At 34.9% G+C, this 23,905-nt stretch overlaps 1 protein-coding gene across 1 annotated transcript in view; it reads left to right on the top strand.

Moving 5' to 3' along the window:
- HMCN1 (hemicentin 1) overlaps positions 1-23,905 on the top strand; it is a 460,089-nt gene that overhangs the window by 392,976 nt on the left and 43,208 nt on the right. The window contains exons 78-89 of the mRNA XM_072733161.1: positions 663-770; positions 1,204-1,341; positions 1,466-1,600; positions 5,845-6,114; positions 8,509-8,699; positions 12,069-12,282; positions 14,115-14,249; positions 14,645-14,835; positions 16,712-16,793; positions 20,597-20,866; positions 21,549-21,719; positions 21,853-22,023. Coding sequence (XP_072589262.1) covers positions 663-770; positions 1,204-1,341; positions 1,466-1,600; positions 5,845-6,114; positions 8,509-8,699; positions 12,069-12,282; positions 14,115-14,249; positions 14,645-14,835; positions 16,712-16,793; positions 20,597-20,866; positions 21,549-21,719; positions 21,853-22,023 — 2,076 coding nt within the window. The remainder of the gene's footprint in view (positions 1-662; positions 771-1,203; positions 1,342-1,465; positions 1,601-5,844; positions 6,115-8,508; positions 8,700-12,068; positions 12,283-14,114; positions 14,250-14,644; positions 14,836-16,711; positions 16,794-20,596; positions 20,867-21,548; positions 21,720-21,852; positions 22,024-23,905) is intronic.

The following is a 23,905-nucleotide window of genomic DNA, read 5'->3' as shown; positions in this document are numbered from 1 at the left end:
ACATGAAGACTTGTATGGAAATGTTCATACAGCATTATTCACAATATTGCTGTAAACAATCCAAATGTCCATCAACAGATAAAAGAATAAACAAAATGTGGATAATCCATACAATCAAATTCTCTATCAATAAAATGGAACAAAAATATTGGCACATGCTACAACAGATGAAACTCAAAACCTGTGCTCACGGTGAAAGAAGTCAAACACAAAGAACATCTGTATGATTGCATCTGCATGCAATGTTCAGCAAATGCAAATATATGGAGAATAAGAAGAAATTAGTGTTTGTGAGGGGCTAGGGCTGATGAGAATGAGAAGTGATTATAAATGGAATATATTTCTTTTTAAAGGGATAATAGAAATGTTCACAAGATTAGATTGTGATAGTTGCACAACTCTATAAATATACTAAAAATTATTAAATTGTACATTTAAGTGGGTGAATCTTATGGCACGTAAATTTTGCCTAAAGAAAGCTATTAATAATGATTAAAAGGCATTGTGTTAGGCCCTTCAGGGTGTACAAGTATGAGTATAAGCCAAGCACCACTGTGCTATGAGGATGAAAACACAAAATCAGAGAGACCTAGTTTATCGAACCAGAAAAAATGGTTGCAGAAAAATGGACACACTGTGCATAAAACTTTTTTCCTTTTTAGGAGCAATTGAAATATTTGCGACTCAGTTAAACCATGCTGGAAGATATACATGTGTCGCCAGGAATGCAGCTGGTTCTGCACATCGACATGTGACCCTTTATGTCCAGGGTATGAAAGGTTACTTAATTCATTAAAAGTTTGTTTTTTCTTCAAGTCATGTTTATTCTTGAAAGAATGTACTGTCTAGAGCTACGAACCACAGTAATATCTTGGGGATATGAAAGACTAATAGGTATTATCCAATTAAAAAAAAACAAATGAAAAATCACACAGAACAACCCCTAAATTATTTTTTTTTCTTGAACTTCTATAATCTGTTGCTGCTTCTAGTCTTCTAATGGGGTTCTTCTAATGGAAACTTCCTACAGTAGAAAGACTCAAAATATGTAATATGGCCAATATTCTCTTTTCCCTTGGACAATCAGATTACTAACAATTTGGAAATACAAATCTGGGCCTGTTTAACCTCATGGCTACTTTTAGACATTTCTGCCACTAACTTTGCTTTTTCTGCCATTGCTTTTTCTGTTGGTTCTTATAGAGCCTCCAGTCATTCAGCCTCAGCCAAGTGAGCTAGACGTCATTGTAAACAATCCCATTTTATTACCTTGTGAAGCAACAGGGACACCGAGTCCTTTCATTACTTGGCAAAAAGAAGGCATCAATGTTATCACTTCAGGTACACTATTTCTATCAAGAAAATTACAGCAAATCAATGTTTTATGATTCATAAGTCAGTATGATTTTTTTAATGAAAACTTTTAATAAAAATTCTTCTCACTGTACTTTCATAACTGATGTAGGCAAAAGTCATGCAGTTCTTCCTAATGGTGGCTTGCAGATCTCCAGAGCTGTCAGAGAAGATGCTGGCACTTACATGTGTGTGGCTCAGAATCCAGCTGGAACAGCCTTAGGCAAAATCAAATTAAATGTTCAAGGTACCTAAATAATAAATTTCTATGTCTTCATTGCAAAGATGCTCATGACAATGTATATCAAAATTCATCTATCTAAAATAACAATGCTGCCATAGTTCTCAACATTCTTAGTTTACATTATACAACGTGTTTTCCTATTACCCTTATGAAGAAGAAAATGTAATGTTTGGGAGGGGGGTTGTTCATTGTTTAAATAAGAAAACTGAGGCATCTCGTTTTATTTTGGATTTCTATGAACTTCATATGGTACTCTGTTTCGTTGTAGTACATATTTAAGGCAATTTTTATTTTTATTTTATTTTATTTTTTAAGGCAATTTTTAAAACATCATCTTTATATACCACATTGGATACAATATGAAACACTAGATTGTAATGTCGACTTAAAAAACAAATCATACATTTTTAAAAATCATAAAAAATCATAAAAAAATGTAGTAGTTAACAAACTTGATGGGAAAAATTATTCTGTAGATTAAGGAAGGTCTTTTCATATTTGACTATTATTTTCTTGACATAATATTGATATCTTGCATGCATTGTTTTCGTGAATGAAAAAGTGACCTGGAAGTAGGTTCTGAGTTTCTGAATTTCCATTAGCTGATGTTGAATTTCCTTATAGTGTGATTTTCCTATGGTAAATTACTAAGGTAAGGCTTACTTAACTGCACGTTATTAATCTAGTTTCTTTTTATTTTTAACATTTTCTCAACAAATATTTATTGGAATAATAAGTGGAAATACATTGAACATCACAGACATGATCCTTCCCTTATGGTATCCAGAAGGAAAAAAAACTAAATTACCAAATAAATGAAATAATTCTAAATTCTGACACATGCTAAGCAGGAAAAAAAAAAGGCTGAGATGGGGAATAATGGGGGAAATGTGGGGACCACTTTACATTAGTGGTTAAAGTAGGCTTTAAGAAGTAGGCTTCTGGGATACCTAGGTGGCTCAATGGATGAGCATCTGCCTTTGGCTCAGGTCATGATCCTGGGGTCCAGGGATCGAGTCCCACATCAGGCTCCCTGCAGGAAGCCTGCTTCTCCCTCTGCCTCCCTCTGTGTATCTCTCATGAATAAATAAATACAATTAAAAAGAAGGAGAAGAAGACGACGACGAAAATGAAGACGGCTTCTCTGAAGGGTACCATTTAGAAGAAGGAGGAGGATAAGGAGGTAGAGGAGGAGAAGGAGGAAGGGAAGGGGAAGGGGAAAGAGATGACTTCTCTGAAAGGGTACCATTTAGGCTGAGACCTGAATGCTGAGCTAGGATGAGCCATACAAAGGTGGCAGACTATCCAACGGAGAGAGGACATGACTCCACGACAGGAAAGAGAAAGAAAAGAAGCATGCCAGTGTGGTAGAGAGTGGTGGAAAAGGAGAAGGTTGACAAAGTGTGAAGAAAGTCAGAAAAGAAGGTGGATCAATGCATGGAGGGTCAGAAGGACCACACAAAGGTTATATTTTCTTCTCTATGCAGTGGGAAGCCCTTTAAGGGTTCAACCAAGATGCTTATTTGGGTTTAGGAAGATCTTTTTTGCTGCTCTGTAGGTGTTGGTTTAGAGAAGGGGCAAGACTAGAGCTGGAGGAATTATTCAGGTCCTCTTGGCAAGATGCTACAGCCTGGCTGGGAGTGAGAGTGGCTGTGTAAGTTGCAGGGGTAAATGGAAATAAAAAGGGTGGATTTAAGATACTTCTGGAGGTGTAACTGCCAGGATGACTGATGAATCAGATTTGGGAGGTCAGGAAAAGAGAGGAATTAATGATGTTTTCTGGGCTTTGGGCTTGAGCTAGTGAGTAGGTAATAGTGCCATGGGGGAACGCAAGGGGAGGAACTGGCTTTGGAGGAAGGAAAACATGATTTCTGATAGATCCTATGGGATATGGGAACATATTAGAAATCCTAGTGGAGATATCAAATTGAATTGACTATTGATGGATTCAGAGCTCAAGGGAGAAGTATAGCGTAAGATATAAATTTGGAAGTTATCAGTGTATTTCAGTCCACAAAACTGGGTCGGAATTTGGACAGAAAAAAAAAGCTAAGGACAAAGACCCAGAACTCTGCATTGTTTAAAAGTCTGAGAAAAGAGAGGATGCTGAAATACAAAGGAGCCGGCAGAGATGTTAGAGGAAAGCCGGATGAAGGCTAGGAGAGGAGAGTGTTTCAAGAAAAAGGGAGTGGACAATTTGTTGAATGCAGGTGAGAGGTCAGTTAGATAAGGACCCATAAATATTCATTGGCCTTGGCAACATGGAAGTCATGGAAAGAACAGTTACACATAGGAGGGGTTTTTCCTTCAACAATTGATTAAAATCATTGACATGAGCAATTATGGGACAAAGAAACACATTAAATGATTAATAGCATTTCAACATTTCAAAAGCACCCAGAGATAACCTCATGCTTTAGAGGTATGAAAATTCTGAACCAAATCTCCCTCCTTGCAGATACCATATATGTAATGGAAAGCACAAACCCAAGCAAATGATGTTGGCTGATATAAGTAATTTTAACATGGTTATTCATATTCTTTCACAACTGAGTGATTTTATTTTACTCAGCACTGTTAGTGTATTTTAAAATCTTGGGACGCCTGGGTGGCTCAGCAGTTGAACATCTGCCTTTGGCTCAGGGCATGATCCTGGATTCCTGGGTTCGAGTCTTGTGTCGGGCTCCCTGCATGGAGCCTGCTTCTCCTCCCTCTGCCTGTGTCTCTACCTCTGTGTGTGTGTGTGTGTGTGTGTGTGTGTGTGTGTGTGTGTCTCATGAATAAATAAATAAAATCTTTTAAAAATAAAATAAAATCTTGTCTCAGGGTTCCTGAGTGGCTCAGTCAGTTAAGCATTTGACTTCAGTTCAGGGTCCTGGGATGGAGCCCCATGCTGAGTGGGGGAGCCTGCTTTTCCCTCTTTTTGCTCTCTCCCTTTCTGTTCCACAATAAATGCATAAACTCTTTAAAAATAAATAAATAAAATAAAATTTGATCTCCGTGTGATTGACCATTTCTCCATATGCTCTGTAGACATGACAGATAGTCTAGGTCCCCAGGACTTACTTACTATGCACAGACATTGCTTGGATCAGTGGAGCTCTCAGGGATCTCACTTCTGATTCCATTTCTGAGTCAGTATGTGGTAACAATGAATATTGTTTGCCTTGTTCCTCTCTTAAGCTTTTTTGAATGGGTGGTAGTTTTTTGGTGGGCTTTGCCTGCACATGCTTAAAGGGATATTTTTACTGTCACTGTTGTCCTCTGTACCTTGTCACTGTCTCGGGACTTGCACTGACACGGATGGATCATCCTCTCCTTTCTTTCAGATGTGCTTGCGGTCAGTTGTTCCTTACTTATGTTTGATTGTTCCCTCATAATCATTTAATATTTCTTTAAATCTCAGTAAAATATCCAATACCTAAGTGGTAATCAACCTACCGGAAACATTAGGAAGAGAACACCTTTATCATAAGCCCTTCCACAGCTTTTGGAAGAAGTGGGAAGCATTTTATATATATAATTCTTTTCCATGATCTATTTATTTATTTTTTCAGTCACTCAAACAATACGTTGTTAAATATGGCCACTGTATTGGAAACACTAAGCACTATAGGAAACGCTTGAGTAAAAGTATGTCTGAGCAGTTGAATAATTTCCAAACTACAAAAGGGACTTTCTGAAAGTTTAAGTAGCTCAAGTCAATCACATAATACAGTACATTAAAGAAAATGCCTCTGTTGGCACCATCTAAATTTTCTAGGCATGCAGTGCCTCAGGAATATACATTTATGTCCTCATTTAAAATTGGTGATCATTTACATTTGTTAACTAGGCAGAGAATAATTTTCCGAAAATGGCTCAAAGAATGTTCTTTCCTGGGACCCTTGGGTGGCTCAGCGGTTGAGCGTCTGCCTTTGGCTCAGGGTGTGATCCCAGGATCTGGGATCGAGTCCCACATCAGGCTCCTTGCATGAAGCCTGCTTCTCCCTCTGCCTAGGTCTCTGCCTCTCTCTCTCTCTCTGTCTCTCTCATAAATAAATAAAATATTTTTAAATATTTAAAAAAAAGAACGTTCTTTTCCAATGAAAACAAAGTGTAGTAACCCTTTGGTGATAATATGGTAAAGTCAGGATTTTGTTTCTTTTTAGCATTACTTCACTTTGCTGAAGTACCACTGTACTGTGTATATGGTACATTGGTACATTTATGCTTTGTAGGTGATGTTTAAACTTTGTATTTTTCAGTTCCTCCAGTCATTAGCCCCCATCCAAAAGAATATATCACCGCTGTGGATAAGCCTATCTCCTTACCATGTGAGGCAGATGGCCTCCCAGCACCTGACATTACCTGGCATAAAGATGGGCATGCAATTGTGGAATCAGTCCGCCAGCGCATCCTCAGCTCTGGGGCTCTGCAAATAGCATTCGCTCAGCCCGGTGATGCTGGCCAGTACACGTGCATGGCAGCGAATGCGGCAGGATCAAGCAGCATGAGCACCAAGCTCACTGTCCATGGTAAGTTATTTAACGTTAATTATTTCAGTTGGCTACATTTCCATGGCAAAGAGGAAAGACCACCAAGAAAAAAATATGATGAAAGTCAAAGCCATGTAAAACCAGCAATCCAAAGTGGGGTGTGTGTGTGTGTGTGTGTGTGTGGCGTGTAGGTATACTTACCCTTATTGTTGCTTGTAATGGAAGGCTCTGATTATTTGTGTGAGTGAAAGAAAGGCTATGATTATGTGTGTGAGAGAAAAATATTAAGAGAGCCAAAATAATTCATGTGTTGCCAATAATCCCTCTATATTGTGATTAGTATTTATACTTTGGCTATAGATCCCATTTATGGGATCCATTTGTGCTTTGTGACTATTCTGCTCACTGCTCAAGTTGCAAATGATCTTCACTCAAAACCAGTCTCCATATGAGCAGCATTATAAATACAGTATGAACCTAATGAGAGTTAGAAATCTATTCATTATTTTAAGGTAGCAAAATATTTACAAGTATAGTTTTGTAATGGAGAAAACTTTTTTTCTTTGTATTCCAACAACTAACAAAATATCTAAGGATCAGCACTGAAATATTTTAGTTGTTAATGTATATTTTAAGAGTAAAGATAAATACCTATTATTATTGGTGTGAGGACACGATAAGTAAATTAAACTCTTTCCAACTACTCTTTTCAGAGGTAACTCTGGTAATGATGGGTCTCTGCTTCTTCCTTTTTTAAAAAATTTGTGAAAGCTGTTTTTTATCTTCCAGGTGTGTTTGAATTTCCTGCAACTTCATAAAGTGATGATTTCAAGCAAACACACTTTTAATTGAATAAATAAATAATGGCCCAAATTTTAAATCACCATTTATTGTTTTTTTAAAATACTTCTCCTGGTTATACCTCCTTGCAATTCATATAATTGAACTAATCAATACATATCAGTTCTTTAGCTTCAAATAAATAATACTCTTTCTCAAATTTGTAGAAATTTACCAAAATTGGCCATCTACTAAGCAACAAAGCATCAACAAAGCAATTATTAATATGATTTAAAAATAAGGCCACATTTCCTGCCCACAATGCAATAAAGCTAGAAACATGTAATAAACTTTAAATACCAAAACCCCAACCCCAGGTAAAGTTAAAAATACCATTTTAGTTAGCAAGTAGGTCAAAGAATATGTTTCATTTTCATACTATTTAAGAAAGAATAAAAATAAGGACACTACATATATCAAAATGTGTGGTGTGTGGGCCACAGTTAAAATCAAATATAAAACCATAAACTTAAATTTTTCATTTTGAAAATGATTGAAGTAAATGTACAAATTTTACAACTTTGTCACCACTAGTAAAATTGAAATATCAACCCCACAGTTAAAGGAGATGGTAAAAATACAGTATAAATTAATGTAAAATGTATCAAATATTTACAACATGCCATTCCACAAAATAGATTTTTGTATTTTCCCTATTATCTGTGTTTGTGTGTATAATCATTCATATAAGATTTACTTATATAATCAAAAAAATAATTTTTGCTGAACGTCACTTTTGTCCTGTCACTTTTCAAAATGTCATCAAAATTGATCTGTTTCTCACTGATATGTTTGAATAATTCCAAAAGTCATAGTTTTTGGAGGGAAGTGTATTTTTTACTTTTTGAGCAAAGTATTCTTAACCCTTTCAAGCCCTTTATTTAGAAGTAAGTAGTTTAGTTCCAAATCCACTACTAAAATAGTTGATCTTTCTCTATTGCCTGAATTCTGATCCAAAAAAATTTGAGGCATAGGAAGTATTTGTAGAGAGTTTTGAAATCACTAAAAACTTCCACTGTGGCAGTATAAAGAAAGTTGAATAAATGTCTTGCCTTGGTTTTACTTGCATTTGTTATAACACATGAAATACTACAATAAATTTTTTTCCATAGCATTTTGTGATACTCAATATGGGGTGTGTATTTCACAGTGTGAAAACTGGTGACTTTTATTAGTTTGTTCTCATAATAGGTCTGTGATACAAATCCAGTGATTATACAACCACAAAACATTTTTGGATTTTGTTCTAAGTTTGTCTGTTTTACCTCACTGCAAGAAGCATAAGAAACTTAAGCAAAAGAAAAGTGAGGAATCCAAATAAAATCTGAAGATTTCTAATCTAGTTCTACTAGACTAGTTCTATGTCATTTGTTTAGAAACTGATTGTAAATGTATTCAGCAGGTCCAAAACCAGTAGAGTTCTTGCTATAGGCATCTTTCATGTAACACAGATCAGTATCTTAATACATTTTTATTTTATGCTGTTTCCAGAAAAATTATCCTCAAAAGAGTCTTTGTGTCAGTTTTCAGTGTGAATAAGGATATTATTGAACTCAACATCCTGAATGACTATTTTTTTGAAACTTTTCTTAGTGCCTCCTAGAATTCGAAGTACAGATGTACACTACACGGTCAGTGAGAATTCACAAGCTCTTCTTCCATGCATGGCTGACGGAATCCCCACACCAGCAATTAACTGGAAAAAAGACAATGTTCTTTTAGCCAACTTGTTAGGAAAATATACTATTGAACCCTATGGAGAACTTATTCTGGAAAATGTTGTGGTAAGTTGAATAGCTATGTTAAACAAGATTGGTAGTAATTTACCTTTTTACTTTTAGTAACTTAGCCTGGAAATATATTCTTTAATAATGAAAGAAAAATACTCTTATACATTCAGGCCAAAAAATGAATTTTACACGTTTCGCTTTATGGCCCAGATCTAAGAATAATATTTAACAGATAGTAGGAACTCATAAAATGCCCTCCTTCTAAAATTATTTTATTTTTGTGGAAATCTGTTTATCAGGAAAAATTCTAAGTGCCTCTGTTGCATGCTTGTAACCATGTATGGGGTTGATTAAAAGAGTGGAGATACAAGAATGTTTGATGTGTTGTTAAGCAAATATGAAGAGCAGTTTTTGTATTCTTTTCAGGATTTTGAATAACCTTTTCTAATTATTGACAAGAAAACTGAAGTCTTAGAGATATATCCAAGCTAAGGTTTTTGAATATTCTCCGGTGGTACTTATGCGGTCTACAGAATAGTAGCTATCAGAAGCATCTCAGTTTTCCAGTGGTAGCCCACTTGAGGAAGAATCTGTATGCATACTACATGACTTTTTAAAAAATTTACTGTGTTTTGAGTGCTTGGCACCAAATAAGAAACATTATTAAAATGTGAATCACTTTCAGAGCTTTTGTGTATATGTTATTCCTATTCATTGCCCTTCAAAATACCAAAACTTCATTACAAAATCTTTGTGGAATTAAATTGGAAAAAGTTAAAGAGTAAAATTGATTACATTCACTTTATAGTATAATTTTAGCCATTAGCCAGACTCCTGGGATTATCAGGTCAATAACCCTAGTAATAGTCTGTGTGAGTAGGCCCTAACTCAACCACATGTGCCAGCAAAAATTGTATTTATTCAAATCTAACTTTCCATTGGTTGTAAAATGTGCCATTATTTTATGTACCCCTAAGAAAGAAAAAAATATAGTTAAGTAAACTAGAGAAGATTGTCAGTTTCTAAGTTGTATTCCAGTTTCAGGGATATTAAAAGTTTAAAATATGAATTTTAGAATTGATAAAATAAGGATAAATTTGTTTAAGCTAGTAAATATCTTTAGTGGGATAACCCCCAGGCTCAGGAATGTTGAATTTGGGCCCTCAGTTACACTTATAGACCTGAAGGAATTAAATGAGAAAGAAAAGTTAGACTTTTAGTGCAACAATGACTCTGATGTGTTTTTAAAAAAATAACAATAAAGTAGGTTATAAATATCACATGAAAGACACAAGTAATAAGTAGAAATCTATGTGTGAATAGTATGTACAATCCAGATTTCTTAAGTCCTTCACTTTCATAAAATCCTTGATTTTAAGCTTAAATTGTCATAACAATTTAAGAGAATTTAAGAACAGCTAAGTGATACGGAGGTGGGGAGACTTTTGCAGAGAATGTGATTTATTCCTGTTTGCCCTTTAAAAAAAAAAAAAGTAAGCAGCCAACTAAGTTTAGATTGTATCTACTACTAGTGGTTACAATTTTTATGCTAGATTTCCAATAAATTCTTTTAATGTTTCAATGCAAAAAATATATATATTCTTAAACTTTTAAAAGAGAAGGAAAAGCCTGTGGTGGGACTTACTGCACTTAGAAGCATTCAATCATTAATTCAACAAATATTTATTGAATACCTTCCGTGTGTCCAGCACTGATTTATGAACTAGTAATACATGAGGGAACAAAAGATTCAAAGATCCATGCCTTCATGCAGTTTATTTCTAGAGGAGGGAGATAGACAATATAATAATAACAACAACAAAACAACAACAACAATAATAATAATGTATACAACAAGTCAGAAGAAAATAAGTGGTATGAAAAATTTAAAAAAAAAAAAACAGGGTAAAGGGGATCTGATTTGGAGGGGTACCGGTTACATTTTTTAATAAGATAGTCAAGGTAAATCTCCTTTGAAAGGGAACATTTGAGTAAAACTTAAAGGAAGTGAGTTAGCCAAGCAAATATATGGGGGAAGACCATACCAGGCAGGTAAAACTGGGATGTTCCTCTCTCAGATATCTAGAGGAAAGAACTTAAGGTGGGAACACACCTAATACATTGGAGGAAGAGGAGATCAGTAAAAGCAAAGAAAAAAAAGAACAAAAGAGAAAGAAGTGAGAGAAAAATGGAGGCCAAATCATGCAGTGTCTTGTAGATTATAACAATTTTGCTTTTTACTCTGAATAAAATCAGAATCCTTTGCAGGTTTTGAGCCTGGGAGCAATGTTATCTGCCTTACATTTTTGCAATACTACATTGACTATTATAATGAGCAGAGGCAAAAGTAGAAGCAGAATGACCTGTTGGGAAGACGGTTTGGAGTTCGAGGAGAGATAGGGATGGGAAGTGGCTGGATTCTGCATTTCCTAGCTAGATTGCCCCTAGAGTGTGAAAAAGAAGAGAGTACAGATGACTCAGATGCCTGAGACAAAAGAGATTAACAACTGGAAGGACAAAATCGCCAATCAACTCAGATGGTGAAGGCCACAGATGAAACAAAACAGGATGCTGAAAGGGAAATTGGGGGTTCAGTTTTGGACATGAGTTCAAGATGTCTTTGGGGCATACAAGCAAGAGGTGAAATGGGAAGTTCAGTGTAATTAGAGTTTGGAAGAAAGATCTGGGCTGCAGATACTGGTATGCATCGGCATATAGATAATATTTAAAGTCACGAGACTGGATGACATCACTAACCCTCTTGCATGCCAACATCAAGACATTAATGTTGAAGGGAAGCCAGAAAAAAGAGATGGAAATGGAGCAACCAGTGAGGTAAGAAGGAAACTAGGAGAAGGGGTAGCCTGGAAGCCAAGGGAAGACATGGTTTCAAAGAGACAGGGGTGTCAAATGCTGCCATGCCTGTACATCTAATGAGATGAGTGCCAAGACTGGCCATTGCATTTAGCAAGTGAAACTTCAGAACTGCAGGTAGTAATACCCACACCCTTTCCCATTTCCTTTGATAATTTTGGTGGTCTTTGGTGCCACATTTCCAAGAGAGCCAGCTATGCTGTCAAGATGCTACCAACCTTTGAAATGATTTGTTCTTTATCTGTATATTGCAGAGCTGCAATACACTTGATGTTTAATAAACTTTAGGACTTTTGTAAAGTTTTCTGAGATCTTATTACTATAAAATGCTATAGTTCTGTAGGGCTTTTGTTTCAATTCCTATACATTTTAAATTATGTTATTGCAAAAGCTAGCCAAATGGTTCAGACTACAAGATGGAAATTTAAACTGTCTTTAAATAAGAGTGCTCCTTTGGGAACTAAGCTATGCAACTTTATGTATTTTGTGTAATATGATGTAAGATTATGTAATTTTAAATATTATTATTTCTTTTTTTTTTTATTTAAGCTGGAGGATGCTGGCACCTATACCTGTGTTGCTAACAATGCTGCAGGTGAAGATACACACATGGTCAGCCTGACCGTACATGTTCTCCCCACTTTTACTGAACTTCCTGGAGATGTGTCATTAAATAAAGGAGAACAGCTACGATTAAGTTGTAAAGCCACTGGGATTCCATTGCCCAAGTTAACATGGACCTTCAATAACAATATTATCCCAGGTTGGTAATTTAATTCTTATGTAAATAAATACACCCATAAAGAACTCTAAACCAATCTCCATTTCCTTTAGCTGTGGGACTTGTTTGAAAAGTCACATGAAGAGATGGAGCATCTAGGTGGCTCAGTCAGTTGAGTGTCGGACTCTTGGTTTTAGCTTAGGTCATGATCTTAGGGTTGTGGGATCAAGCCCTGTATCAGACTCCACACTCAGCAGGGAGTTGGCTTAAGATATTCTCTCTCTTCTTCTCCCTCCTCTTCTGCCCTTCCCCTTGCTCTCTCTCTCTCAAATAAATAAAATATAAAAAAAAAAAAAAGAAAAGAAAGAAAAGAAGAAAAGTGAAGTTGCATGAAGTTGATTGCTTTAAGTTCTGTAAAATATGTACCTTTGCCTAGATTTTACCCTATGCCCACTATATATGTTCTTTTTTTTTTTCATTCTTTTGAAGAGTAAGTTAATCACAGGACCACATATGATATGATATTAGTAGACTTTTTTACCAAAAAATAATCTCCCTCTCCCAGGAGAAGATGATATTGTATGCACAGTTATGTAAACATCTCCTCCATGGACCTCCTTTATCACTAATAACTAGATTAAAGTGACTACTGTTGGAGTCCTGAAGATTCACCTAATTTTACAGAGGAGAGCTCTGCTTCTCACTGTATGAATTAACTCATATCTATTAACCTCTCTTATAATGTAGATCAATTATAGAGAAAAATTTTAGTCACTGTGTGTACTACATATTGAAGTAATGCCTGGAACCCAGAAGCGCTCATTTCTGGGAGAACAAGTATCTCTTTATTTGTTAGACTTTGTTATCAGCACAAATATGTTATCAGTTAATAAGTTGTCATATCCCAAAATTGAATTCTGAAATACTACACTATTAGCATTTAATAAATGTCTTCCTAGAAAAGAATAAGCTTAAATTCTATTATAAAGATCTATATTAATGGCTGAAATTCATCAACTGTATTACCTTAATATTAATATTATACCTCAGTAAGGAAAAATAAAGTCTAAAAAAATCTAATCAGTACTGTTTTCTGATGGTGTAATAACTAATTCAGCTATTTAAATTTTTAAAGCTTGATTTTCCACTTAATATTCAACAGTATGAAATCTTTTGAAATAATTCAAATGGAGGAAAGCAGGCAAAGTAAACATACCTAACATAATTAGGTGTTTGCTGATCTAATCAGAATCTTATTGAGTATAAGTTGCTTGAGGATTAGCATGTTTACCTTAAATTCTATTCCAAATGTTATAACTACCTTTATAAATATTTATATCATCACCATTTATGAAGAAGTTAAATTATTACAAATTTAATCATGTTGTCATTATTACCTAGCTAGCATATGTTTTCATGATTTCCCCTCTGACCTGCCAAGTCAGTTGAATTACAACTGAAAAGGTTTTTATGTTTTTGAGGTAAATTGTGGTGGTGAAATAAATGAAATGGAAAATGTCAGATGTCTGAATGAAAGATTTTTGAAACCCAGAGAGACCACGAGCCAGATTTAGGCAACACTTTGAGATGAAAGGTGTACTTTAAATCTAAAATAATTTTAAAAGATGTTTGTTTTCATCTTCTTTTCCTGTTCCTTCTGCTGTTTTTCATTCTTCAAACAAGTCTCTAGAGACAGCAAATAGCTTAGGGGAAGAAATCTGTGGAAAAGGCTCTCTTCTCCAATGTCATGATGAGATCTCTAGTTTAGCTGCTGACCAACTCATAAATCCAACCTGCAAAATATTGAGCTGTTGTGATTATTTTCCTAAGTTACTGAGAGGCATTTGTGTCGTTTCCTGACTTGTTTCTTTCAGCCCACTTTGACAGTGTTAATGGACACAGTGAACTTGTTATTGAAAGAGTGTCAAAAGAGGATTCAGGTACTTATGTGTGCACTGCAGAGAACAGCGTTGGTTTTGTGAAGGCAATTGGATTTGTTTATGTGAAAGGTAGGTAAACATGCTCTATCTTTATCATTTATTCATAATGAATAGTTTGCATTTTGCTTCCTTATTATGTAGTTATACACTATAACTTCAGTTTATTAATCCATCTAGTCCTGTTTCACAGATGCGCAAATTCATAAGAAAAAAAAAATTATCAAGTCAACTCAAAAATAGGTAAGCAAAGAGATCATTTGGTACAAAACAGAATCATCTGCTTAGATTATTGAAACTAACCAAATTATCTGGTTGATTAGCATGAGCAGTTGATTCTGAAAATCCATGGGGTTCAAAAGTGGCTTTTCCCTTCCTCACTAAAATTATCTTTCTAAATAGATCAAAATCACAAAGAAATTATCAGAGCTTCCTTTTACTTATAATTATCCATTGTTATTTCCCAGAACCTCCAGTCTTCAAAGGTGATTACCCTTCTAACTGGATTGAACCACTTGGTGGTAATGCAATCTTGAATTGTGAGGTGAAAGGAGATCCTGCCCCAACCATTCAATGGAGCAGAAAGGGGATGGATATTGAAATTAACCACAGAATCCGTCAACTGGTCAATGGCTCCCTGGCCATTTATGGCACTGTAGTAAGTTACACTGAAATTGTTGGTGGGCACTTTAATCGCCACAATTAATGCCTCTCTATAGGTGCCATGAATGGGAAAAGTTTCTGTTGCATTTCTAATTAAATCATAAAATCTGAATCAATGGGTTTTTATAAACAACTGACACAGTGTTCAAACTGATTATTTTTAGCTTTTTCAAAGAAGTACAAGCAACAAAGTAATGTTGCTGCTTCGTTCCCAATGATTGATCTATTATTATTTAGCATCATTAGATAACTTCCTCAAATCTGTATTAGATCAAAGAAATTAAAGAATTATAAATACAGTTACAGATAAATTATAAGGGTAGCTTTCATCACTAAGCTGATAACTATAATAAGGCTTTCCAAAAGCTTCAGTAATTCAGAAAATGAGTGTTGCTTTAAGTTATTCTAATTTTGGAGTCAAGTGAATGAGATATTTTATCTAAAAATTTCTCAACTAGACTACAGATGGATTAATTAATTACAGATGCATTAATTTTTTAAAGCATTGTTGAATTAATTGAAATAATAATTAAAATATAATATTTAATCACCTGATCCAATGAACCACTCTTAGTCTTTCTCCTGGGTTTTATTTCAGCATTGGATGTTGTTCCTGGTCCTTTCAATTTTGCAATGATTTCTGTCTTTAACTGCTACAACACTAGTGAAATTTAGATTTCTTCATTACCACCTTCTCCCTTTCCTCTACTTACTAAAGTCCCTTCTCCCTTTCCTTACTACTTCTAAAGTCCTTGGTACTTCTTCTGATACCACTAATGTTAATACTAATTTTTTTCACCATAAAATTTCGGATTCTTAAATATTTATCTCCAACTCTGAAACTCTTCCAAGTTCCATTTACAGTTACTTATTGAAAATTTCTATCTGGGTAATACATTGACACCCCCAATCAAACATCTGTCTTCCTTCTCCCACCCTGCTCTACTTCCTGCAGTTCAGTTCTCCTTTATTGACTTAATGTTTTTATTAACAAATTCTCATATTCACCAGACTTTTAGCAAAATCTGTGACTCTAATTAGTCATCAAATCTAAACTCATATAGTACTTATTTTTATACCACATATGTATAAATTTGTGACTTATATTCTGTGATTCATCATTATCAGTTAGTTAGTTTTTCACTTTCTCACCTGAAGTGCACACTCCCTAGATAGAGACCCCTCTTAATTTTTTTAATAATCCCCATTAGAAAAGTCTCAATATTTGTTCCTTTGTCCTCATTATTTTAATGCTTTTTGAGGTATCTGGAAGAATAGATGTGCCTGAATGGCTCAGATGATTAAGTGTCTAACTCTTGATTTTGGCTTAGGTTGTGATCTCAGAGTTGGGAGATGAAGCCCAACCTTGGGCTCCATGCTGAGCATGGAATCTGCCTAAGATTCCCTCCCTCTCTCTCTCCCTCCCTCTCTCTCTCTCTCTCTCTGCCTCTCCCTCTCTCTCTCTCTCTCTCTCTCTGCCTCTCCCTCTCTCTCTCTCTCTCTGCCTCTCCCTCTCTTTCCCTCTCTTTCTGGATTAAAAAAAAAGATATCTGGAAGAATAGCATAGGCAGTTTTCTTTAGTGAGGTTATTTTCGGTAGATTACAAAAAAATGTTATTTTTGCTTCAGTTTCCTAGCAATTATTATTCTCAGAGAGCAATAATAGACTATTTTGGAAATAGTTAGGCTATTTAGGCTAGCAATTTTTTTCTTGTTTTTAAACCTACTTATGGTGTTAAATATATGTAGTTTTATCTATTTCTATGATAATCTCTTCTCAAAAATGGAATTTTATATTAACCTCGTAGTGAAAAAGTTTTTTGCCCTGCTGTATCGGCACACATTTTAATAAGACACTGCTTATTTCCATAGAATGAAGATGCTGGTGATTATACATGTGTAGCTACCAATGACGCTGGGGTGGTGGAGCGCAGCATGAGTCTGACCCTACAGAGTAAGCTGCTTATTAAACTCTATGTAAACACCTAATTTAAGGAATGTTGCCTAATAAAGAATGTCCATCTTCTTTAACTTTATAGCAAGTATATTATCAGCAGCCTTCAGAATTATGCAATTTAGTTTTCTGCTGCTGATAGAGCAATTTGTTATCAAGCAAAAGATTGATACAGTTTTGAATAGATATTTTTTCTATTTTATCTAACATATGCAGTTCACGATTGCAATTGCTTGGTGGCAGAGCTTTCTTTTGGTTTGCAAAATATTCAGTCAAATACCCTTCATGTAGTTCACCATGGATCTCATGCTTTTACAAAAATGTCATTTTGTGGCACTTTAAACATATATATTAAAAGTAAAGACTAATATCAATGAATTTGAAAGTGCTCTAGGTTGATTGCTATCAATCTTCAGCGAAATAATTATGTATTCTGATAGTAGGACTATCATGCTCATTATGAAGCCCCTCAGTGTAAGCCATTAAAAGGATAGTCTCCAGAACCACTTCAGGATTGACCTGAGGGTAGCATCATTGGGTTGAGAACTTAAGTGAATAAACTTCTTCTGTGAATAGGCTCAGTATTTAGTGGGATAAAATTATGTTTTCTTCATTCACTATCAAGAGATGCTGCAGACAAGTATTTACTAAAAGTTATTTGCTAAATAAACTACTATTATCTAAGACTTTAACTTTTTAAAATCTTTTTCAGACCTTAGCATTCAATAATAGATACTTTGTAAATATCTAAGACAGTGTTTTCCCCTAGCTCTATTGAGGTATACTAGGTAAATAAAACTGTGTATATTTAAAGTGTACAGTGTGGAAATTTGATATATATATACTATGAAATGATTGCACCAATCAAGTTTATTAACACATCCATCACTTCACAGTTACCATGTTTTGGTTTTGATTGTTTTGGTAAGAACACTGAAGATTCTACTCACTTTATAAATTCGAGGATACAGTGCAGTATTAACTATAGTCATCATGCTATACCTTAGAACCTTGGAACTTATTCATTTCTAAGTGAAAGTTTGTATCCTTTGATCCACATCACTCATTTCCCCAATCTACTCTGTTTCTGTGAATTCAACTCTTTTTTTAAGATTTCACATATAAATGATACCATATACTATTTATCTATGCCTGGTTTACCATAATGCCCTCCAGGTCCATTAATGCTGTTGCAAATGGCAGGATTTCCTTCTTTTTATTGCTGGATAATATTCCATTATATATATATATATACTATTCCATATATATATATTCCATATATATAGTATATATATATACTATATATATATATATACTATATACTATTTATTGCTGGATAATATTCCATTATATATATATATATAACAACTTAGGTTGTTTCCATATCTTGCTAAGATGATGTTTTATAAAGTACATCGCCTTGTAGGATGTTTTTAGGAAAAAACTAGAGTTCCATGGTCAAACAAGTCTGAAAAAGAATCAATTAAACAAAGTTCATTCACTTATCAAATATATAAAAAGCACCTACTATATGCCAAGCCCTGCTTAGTTGCCAGATTTCTTTATTGCAGATATTTCCTAAAATGTTAACATGTTAATTGTTATAATTCAACAAGAGAAGGGTATAATATGCTACATTTCCCAAATAAATGTTTTTTTCCATGAAACCTTCCTCCCTGCTTTGTTGAGTAAATGTAGGTAGGGCATCACAATGATCAATCTCTCCTGGAAGAGTGTTCCACTGATCTGGTTTATGAAAGGCTTCATTAGATTAGCTTATTTACATGTACCGACAATAAGTTGATTTAAATAAGTGAAGCATATAAAAAAACACAAAATATAATTTGTTTAAAATTAAAGCACCAGAAGCAATGTTTTCATTTAGAGAAAGTACTCATATTTAACTGATCATTATGTGACTGATAGAATTAATTCAACCATGAAAGATATACATATGGAATTTTATTGTTGAGTTAATTTATAGCCTTATGGGCAATCGGAAATGTTCAAATACGGCATTGAAATTAAGATTCTGAGTTTTATTTGACATTTTCTTTGACCATAATAGCAGGAGCAGAAGAGCTCATTTAGTCATTATGTTATCATTTAGTGTTGAGTGATTAATCCGAGGCATTTAATTTATTCAGCAGCAGTTTATTGAACTCATAACATAATCTGACCACTGGGAGATAAATAAAAGCCCCAGTCCTGAAAGTTTCTAGAGTAAGGTTAACATAAACATTAAGTAAGAAGGTAATTGTGTAGGATGATGTGGGCATATACGTGAATAATGCATTAATGATACTCGCTGAGAGATTCAAACCTCATATGAAATAATTACTTTTGTAAAAGGCAACATGTCAGTAATAACTCCACATAAAATGCTTGCATATTAATGTCACAGTAAAACACATTTTACTTCCACTTTTGTTTTATGCTCTATTATTCTGAGTATACTTCTCCATCTAAAATGGAGCCAACACCCCTGAATTATTACCTCTCATTGAGCAAATCATTCAAGCCCACTACATCACAACCTTCACCCTTCAAGAATATACAACCTCCTCTTTGCTTACCTATTCGAATGTGAACTCTTCTGATTAAATAAATGTTCAAAACCTTGTATGCTGCTGCTCTCTGGGGGAAATCATCCTTTCAAAGCTAAATCTGTCTCCATGCTATTTCCTTCTCTCCAAGTAGCCTCCCTTCTCCTATATATAATCTTACCCATTTTTGAAAATCTAGGTCAAGCTTCTTCTTCCCCATGAAGTCTTTCATATTCTATATTTCTTGACACTGTAGGCCAGCATAAACTTTCTGCCAGCAGCTGTATACAGCTGCCTTTACACTTTTTCTGACTTACTTGAGCAGCTATAATCTACTATAATAATCTACTATAAAACTATTAACTTCCCCCTCTTTCTTGAAACCCCTTCCTATGATTGCCAGGGTACCATTCTCTCTTGATTTTCTTTCTACCTCATTCTTAATGATTTTTGAATATCTTCCTTTTCCTCTCTATTTTCAATGAATGCCTCTGTTGATCTATTAAGCCACTACTGTCTATGCTTCCATGTTACCACATATTTACCTATTCTGCACTAAATACTGTTCTTCCTATTCCATTACTAAATCCTATAACTACATTATAACTAAGTAATTATAGTCACTCACCTGTCTTATCAGTGGACTGCGAAGTCCTTGAGACTATAATAAGTTAAATCTGTTATCTCTGTACACTCAGCATCTAACACAATGCCTGGAAAATAGTAGGCTCGCAATACGTTTATTGAATACATGAATTACGACCAGTAATGAAAGAAAAAGTGAATAATGACTCTTTTCATCAAAAAATGATGTAAGGGAAAGAAATGAATGTTCACCATGTAAACACAGACAAAAACAATGATAACAACAATAGTACTAATAATATTATGTGCATCCCTGTAAAAGAGCTAGGCTTACATCATCTTAGTGGAGTATTAACAAGAATTTTCTGAAGGACACAAAGGCTCAGAGAGGGCCTACAGAACAGAAGCAGAGTTTGAATCTAGAAAGTATGACTGCAGAGCATATACTATAGGCTAATCTGCTTAAGGGGTTAAGATTTTGGACATTTAGTGAGTAAAACAGAGCTATGAAAAGTCTATCAATGACAATTGCAACCTTAGTAGTTGAGAAATAGCGTTCTATAAACAAATCCACCCATTTTTTCCCAAAATAATGTTACTATGTAATATTGATTAAAAAATGTTAATATAACTTAGTAAAAACTAAGAAATGCCATCTTCTTTTTTCTGTAGGTCCTCCCATTATCACCCTTGAGCCAGTAGAAACTGTTATTAATGCTGGTGGCAAAGTCATATTGAATTGTCAGGCAACTGGAGAGCCTCATCCAACCATTACATGGTCCCGTCAAGGGCACTCTATCTCCTGGGATGACCGAGTTAATGTGCTGTCCAACAACTCATTACATATTGCTGCTGCTCAGAAAGAAGATACGTCTGAATATGAATGTGTTGCTCGAAACCTGATGGGTTCTGTCCTTGTCAGAGTGCCAGTCACAGTCCAGGGTGAGTGTGATCAGAAGGATATTTACATAAAATAGCACCTGGAGGTAGTATTACCCTGGCTGGCTCAGTTGGAAGAGCATGCCACTCCATCTCAGGGCTGTGAGTTTAAGCCCCGCATTGAGTGTAGAGATTACAAAAATAAATAAACTTTAAAAATAAATAAATAGATAAATCCAAATCATAAAAATTATTAGACATCTTAGTCCAAGTCTCCTTTATCCCTAAGATGCTTCTAGACTGTGGAGCTAGAACAAAAGTCCCATAATTTACAGACTGGGGGGAAAAACACAATACAGATTAAAGCAGTAAAATACCATGCTAACAATTCAAAATCCTGGACTGATGTATTGATTCAAAACTAAGTCAAATTTATTGTCAGAAATTGATGCATTTATTTTTCTTTAAAAAATGACATATCCAAAAGGTAAACAGTATTTGAACTTCTTGGTCTCTCACTCTTCTAGCAGCCATGTTCACATGAGTCAGGATCAGAGCTGGGAAGAAACTCTAGCTAACTATTTGAAATTCTTCTTTCCTGTATAGATTTTAATTTTAGCATAAAAGAGAGCATCCATAAGCAATTTCTCAGCAATTATAGATTCAGCTTTAGACCTGGTGCATAAATGAAAGTCAATTTATGTTTTGTTGTTCACAAACACAAAGTCCAATGTTTTATTTGCAGTACATGGCGGATATTCCCAGTGGTCTTCATGGAGATCCTGCAGTGTCACCTGTGGAAAAGGCATCCAGAAGAGAAGTCGTCTATGCAACAGCCCCTTTCCAGCCAATGGTGGGAAACCTTGCCAAGGGTCAGATTCAGAAATCCGAAACTGTCAACGTAAGCTGTGTCCAGGTACACCTCTTTATTCAACAGATAGGCACATGTTCAATAGATACTCACTTCTGTTCCCTAACTATGGATTGCCTCAGTGTTAATGCTTTAAATTGAAAAGTATCCAACAGTGTAATGTTTCACCTTTGTGTAGTGGATGGTGGCTGGTCAGAATGGAACCCTTGGGAGGAATGCACAAGGAGTTGTGGACGTGGCAACCGAACCAGGACCAGAACTTGCAATAATCCATCAGCTCAATATGGTGGGCGGCCATGTGAAGGAAATCCAGTAGAAATCATCATGTGCAACATTAGGCCTTGTCCAGGTGAGAATACACTGATTGGCAAAACTTGGCTATTTTTAAGTCCTAGAAAGGGGTTATAATTACTTTTTCTTCTTTGTTATAAAAAGATCTTGTGGCCTCTACCCTGGAATATATTCATTCTCAGTGTTCTTCTGTCTCATTGATAAAGTTATGAAAGCTATGACATTAATCAATGTTAAGGAAAATCCCTGATTTAACTGAACATCTTTATGTTACACAAACTGTGGTGTATTTTGAATCATGTAGAGAAAATAAAGTGTTTACAAATTTTAGAAGTAATAAGGATCTTAATTAAAATCTAGTGCAGCCATTCATTTTCAGATAAGAAAAATGGAGTCTGGGGTATTTATAAAGACTTTTCTAAAAAAAAAAAAAAAAAAAAGACTTTTCTAGAAACACACAATTAGTGAGGACTAAGATAATATAATAGCAGCTATTTACTAAACACCTGTCATGTTCTAGGAACTATGTTAGGTGCTTTATGTACATGTGTTTTTTTACTTTGTAAAGCAACCCTACAACATAGGTATTTTAGGGCTTTTTTCAGATTAAAGTGACAGAAACCAAAATTAAATAAGCTTAAGCTGGGATGTCTGGATGGCTCAGCATTTGAACGTCTGTCTTCGGCTCAGGGCATGTTCCTGGGATCTGGGATCAAGTCCCACATCAGCCTACTTGCAGGGAGACTGTTTCTCCCTCTGTCTGTGTTTCTGCCTCTCTCTCCCTGTGTGTGTGTCTCTAATGAATAAATAAATAAAATATTTTTTTAAATAAGCTTAAATAGAAGATTCTACTATCAGGTATGATTGAATTCAAGGATTTGGCCAGTGTTTTTACTAGCATGTTTTCTATCTCTCATCTCTGTTTTCCTCACTTTGGCTTTATTGTCCATTAAACTCTTTCCATGCAGTGGAAAAAAAATTACTGCTGACAGCTACTGATTCACTTAGAATCTAACGCCTCAGAAAAAAGAGTCTTGCCCTCTCTCTCAGAATTCCTACCAACCTCTGAAAAGGAGACCTCATTGATTTTTTTGGGGGTCCCATGCTCACCTCTGAACTCAACTAAGTCCAGATACTTGAATAAGCGGCTTGAGCTACCTACCCGCAATGTGTCAGGAGGGGCAGAGCTCCTTTTTGGACAGCCGAGAGAAATCATATGGAATAGAAGAGTGTTAGGCCATTCATTAATTAATTCATGTATTCATTCATTTATCCAGTAAATATTTATTGAGCACCGACTCTGTGCTCAAAGTATTGTTTTAATTGCTCCAGTTAGAATGATAAATGGATAATATCATTCAGACATTGATAAGCATACTGAACAAATTCAAAGAGTTGCAGTGATAGAGCATGACTAGATGAGACACCTTAGCTGAGATGGTTTTAAAAAAGGGAAAGGGATGCTGACAAACCAAAATGAAATAGTTATCCACTACATTGGATATCACATCCTATTGTATAATTGAGGAAACCAAGATTCAGAAAATATATGATAATTAATTCACTGACCGTTACATAGCTAATAAAAAGTGAATCAAGGATTTGAATCCAAGTATATCTGATTGCTAAGCCTGTTTGCTTAGATCCTAGCTGTCTTGATTTGTAGTTCAGAACTTATATTACATTACAAAAGTAAAATACTGTTGTGAAATCTTAAACAAAAATAAACCAAAGACAAAAATATTCTTTTAATCTTAAAAAATTAGGAAGCTAATTATAATAGCATAATACATCAAATTTAAAAAGGCCAGAATACCTGACTAGAGCAATCTTTGTGCAGATTGTTAGTTATATCAATATAAGGAAAAGCAAAAATGATATCTATGGATGTCCTAAAATTAAAGCTTTTTTCTCTTCATATTGAGTAACTATTGGTTTAC

Source organism: Vulpes vulpes, chromosome 13 (genome assembly GCF_048418805.1).
Source record: "Vulpes vulpes isolate BD-2025 chromosome 13, VulVul3, whole genome shotgun sequence".
In the NCBI taxonomy this organism is placed as follows: Eukaryota; Metazoa; Chordata; class Mammalia; order Carnivora; family Canidae; genus Vulpes; species Vulpes vulpes.
The sequence above is the reverse complement of the archived record's forward strand: the minus strand, read 5'-3'. Positions and strand labels throughout refer to the sequence as shown.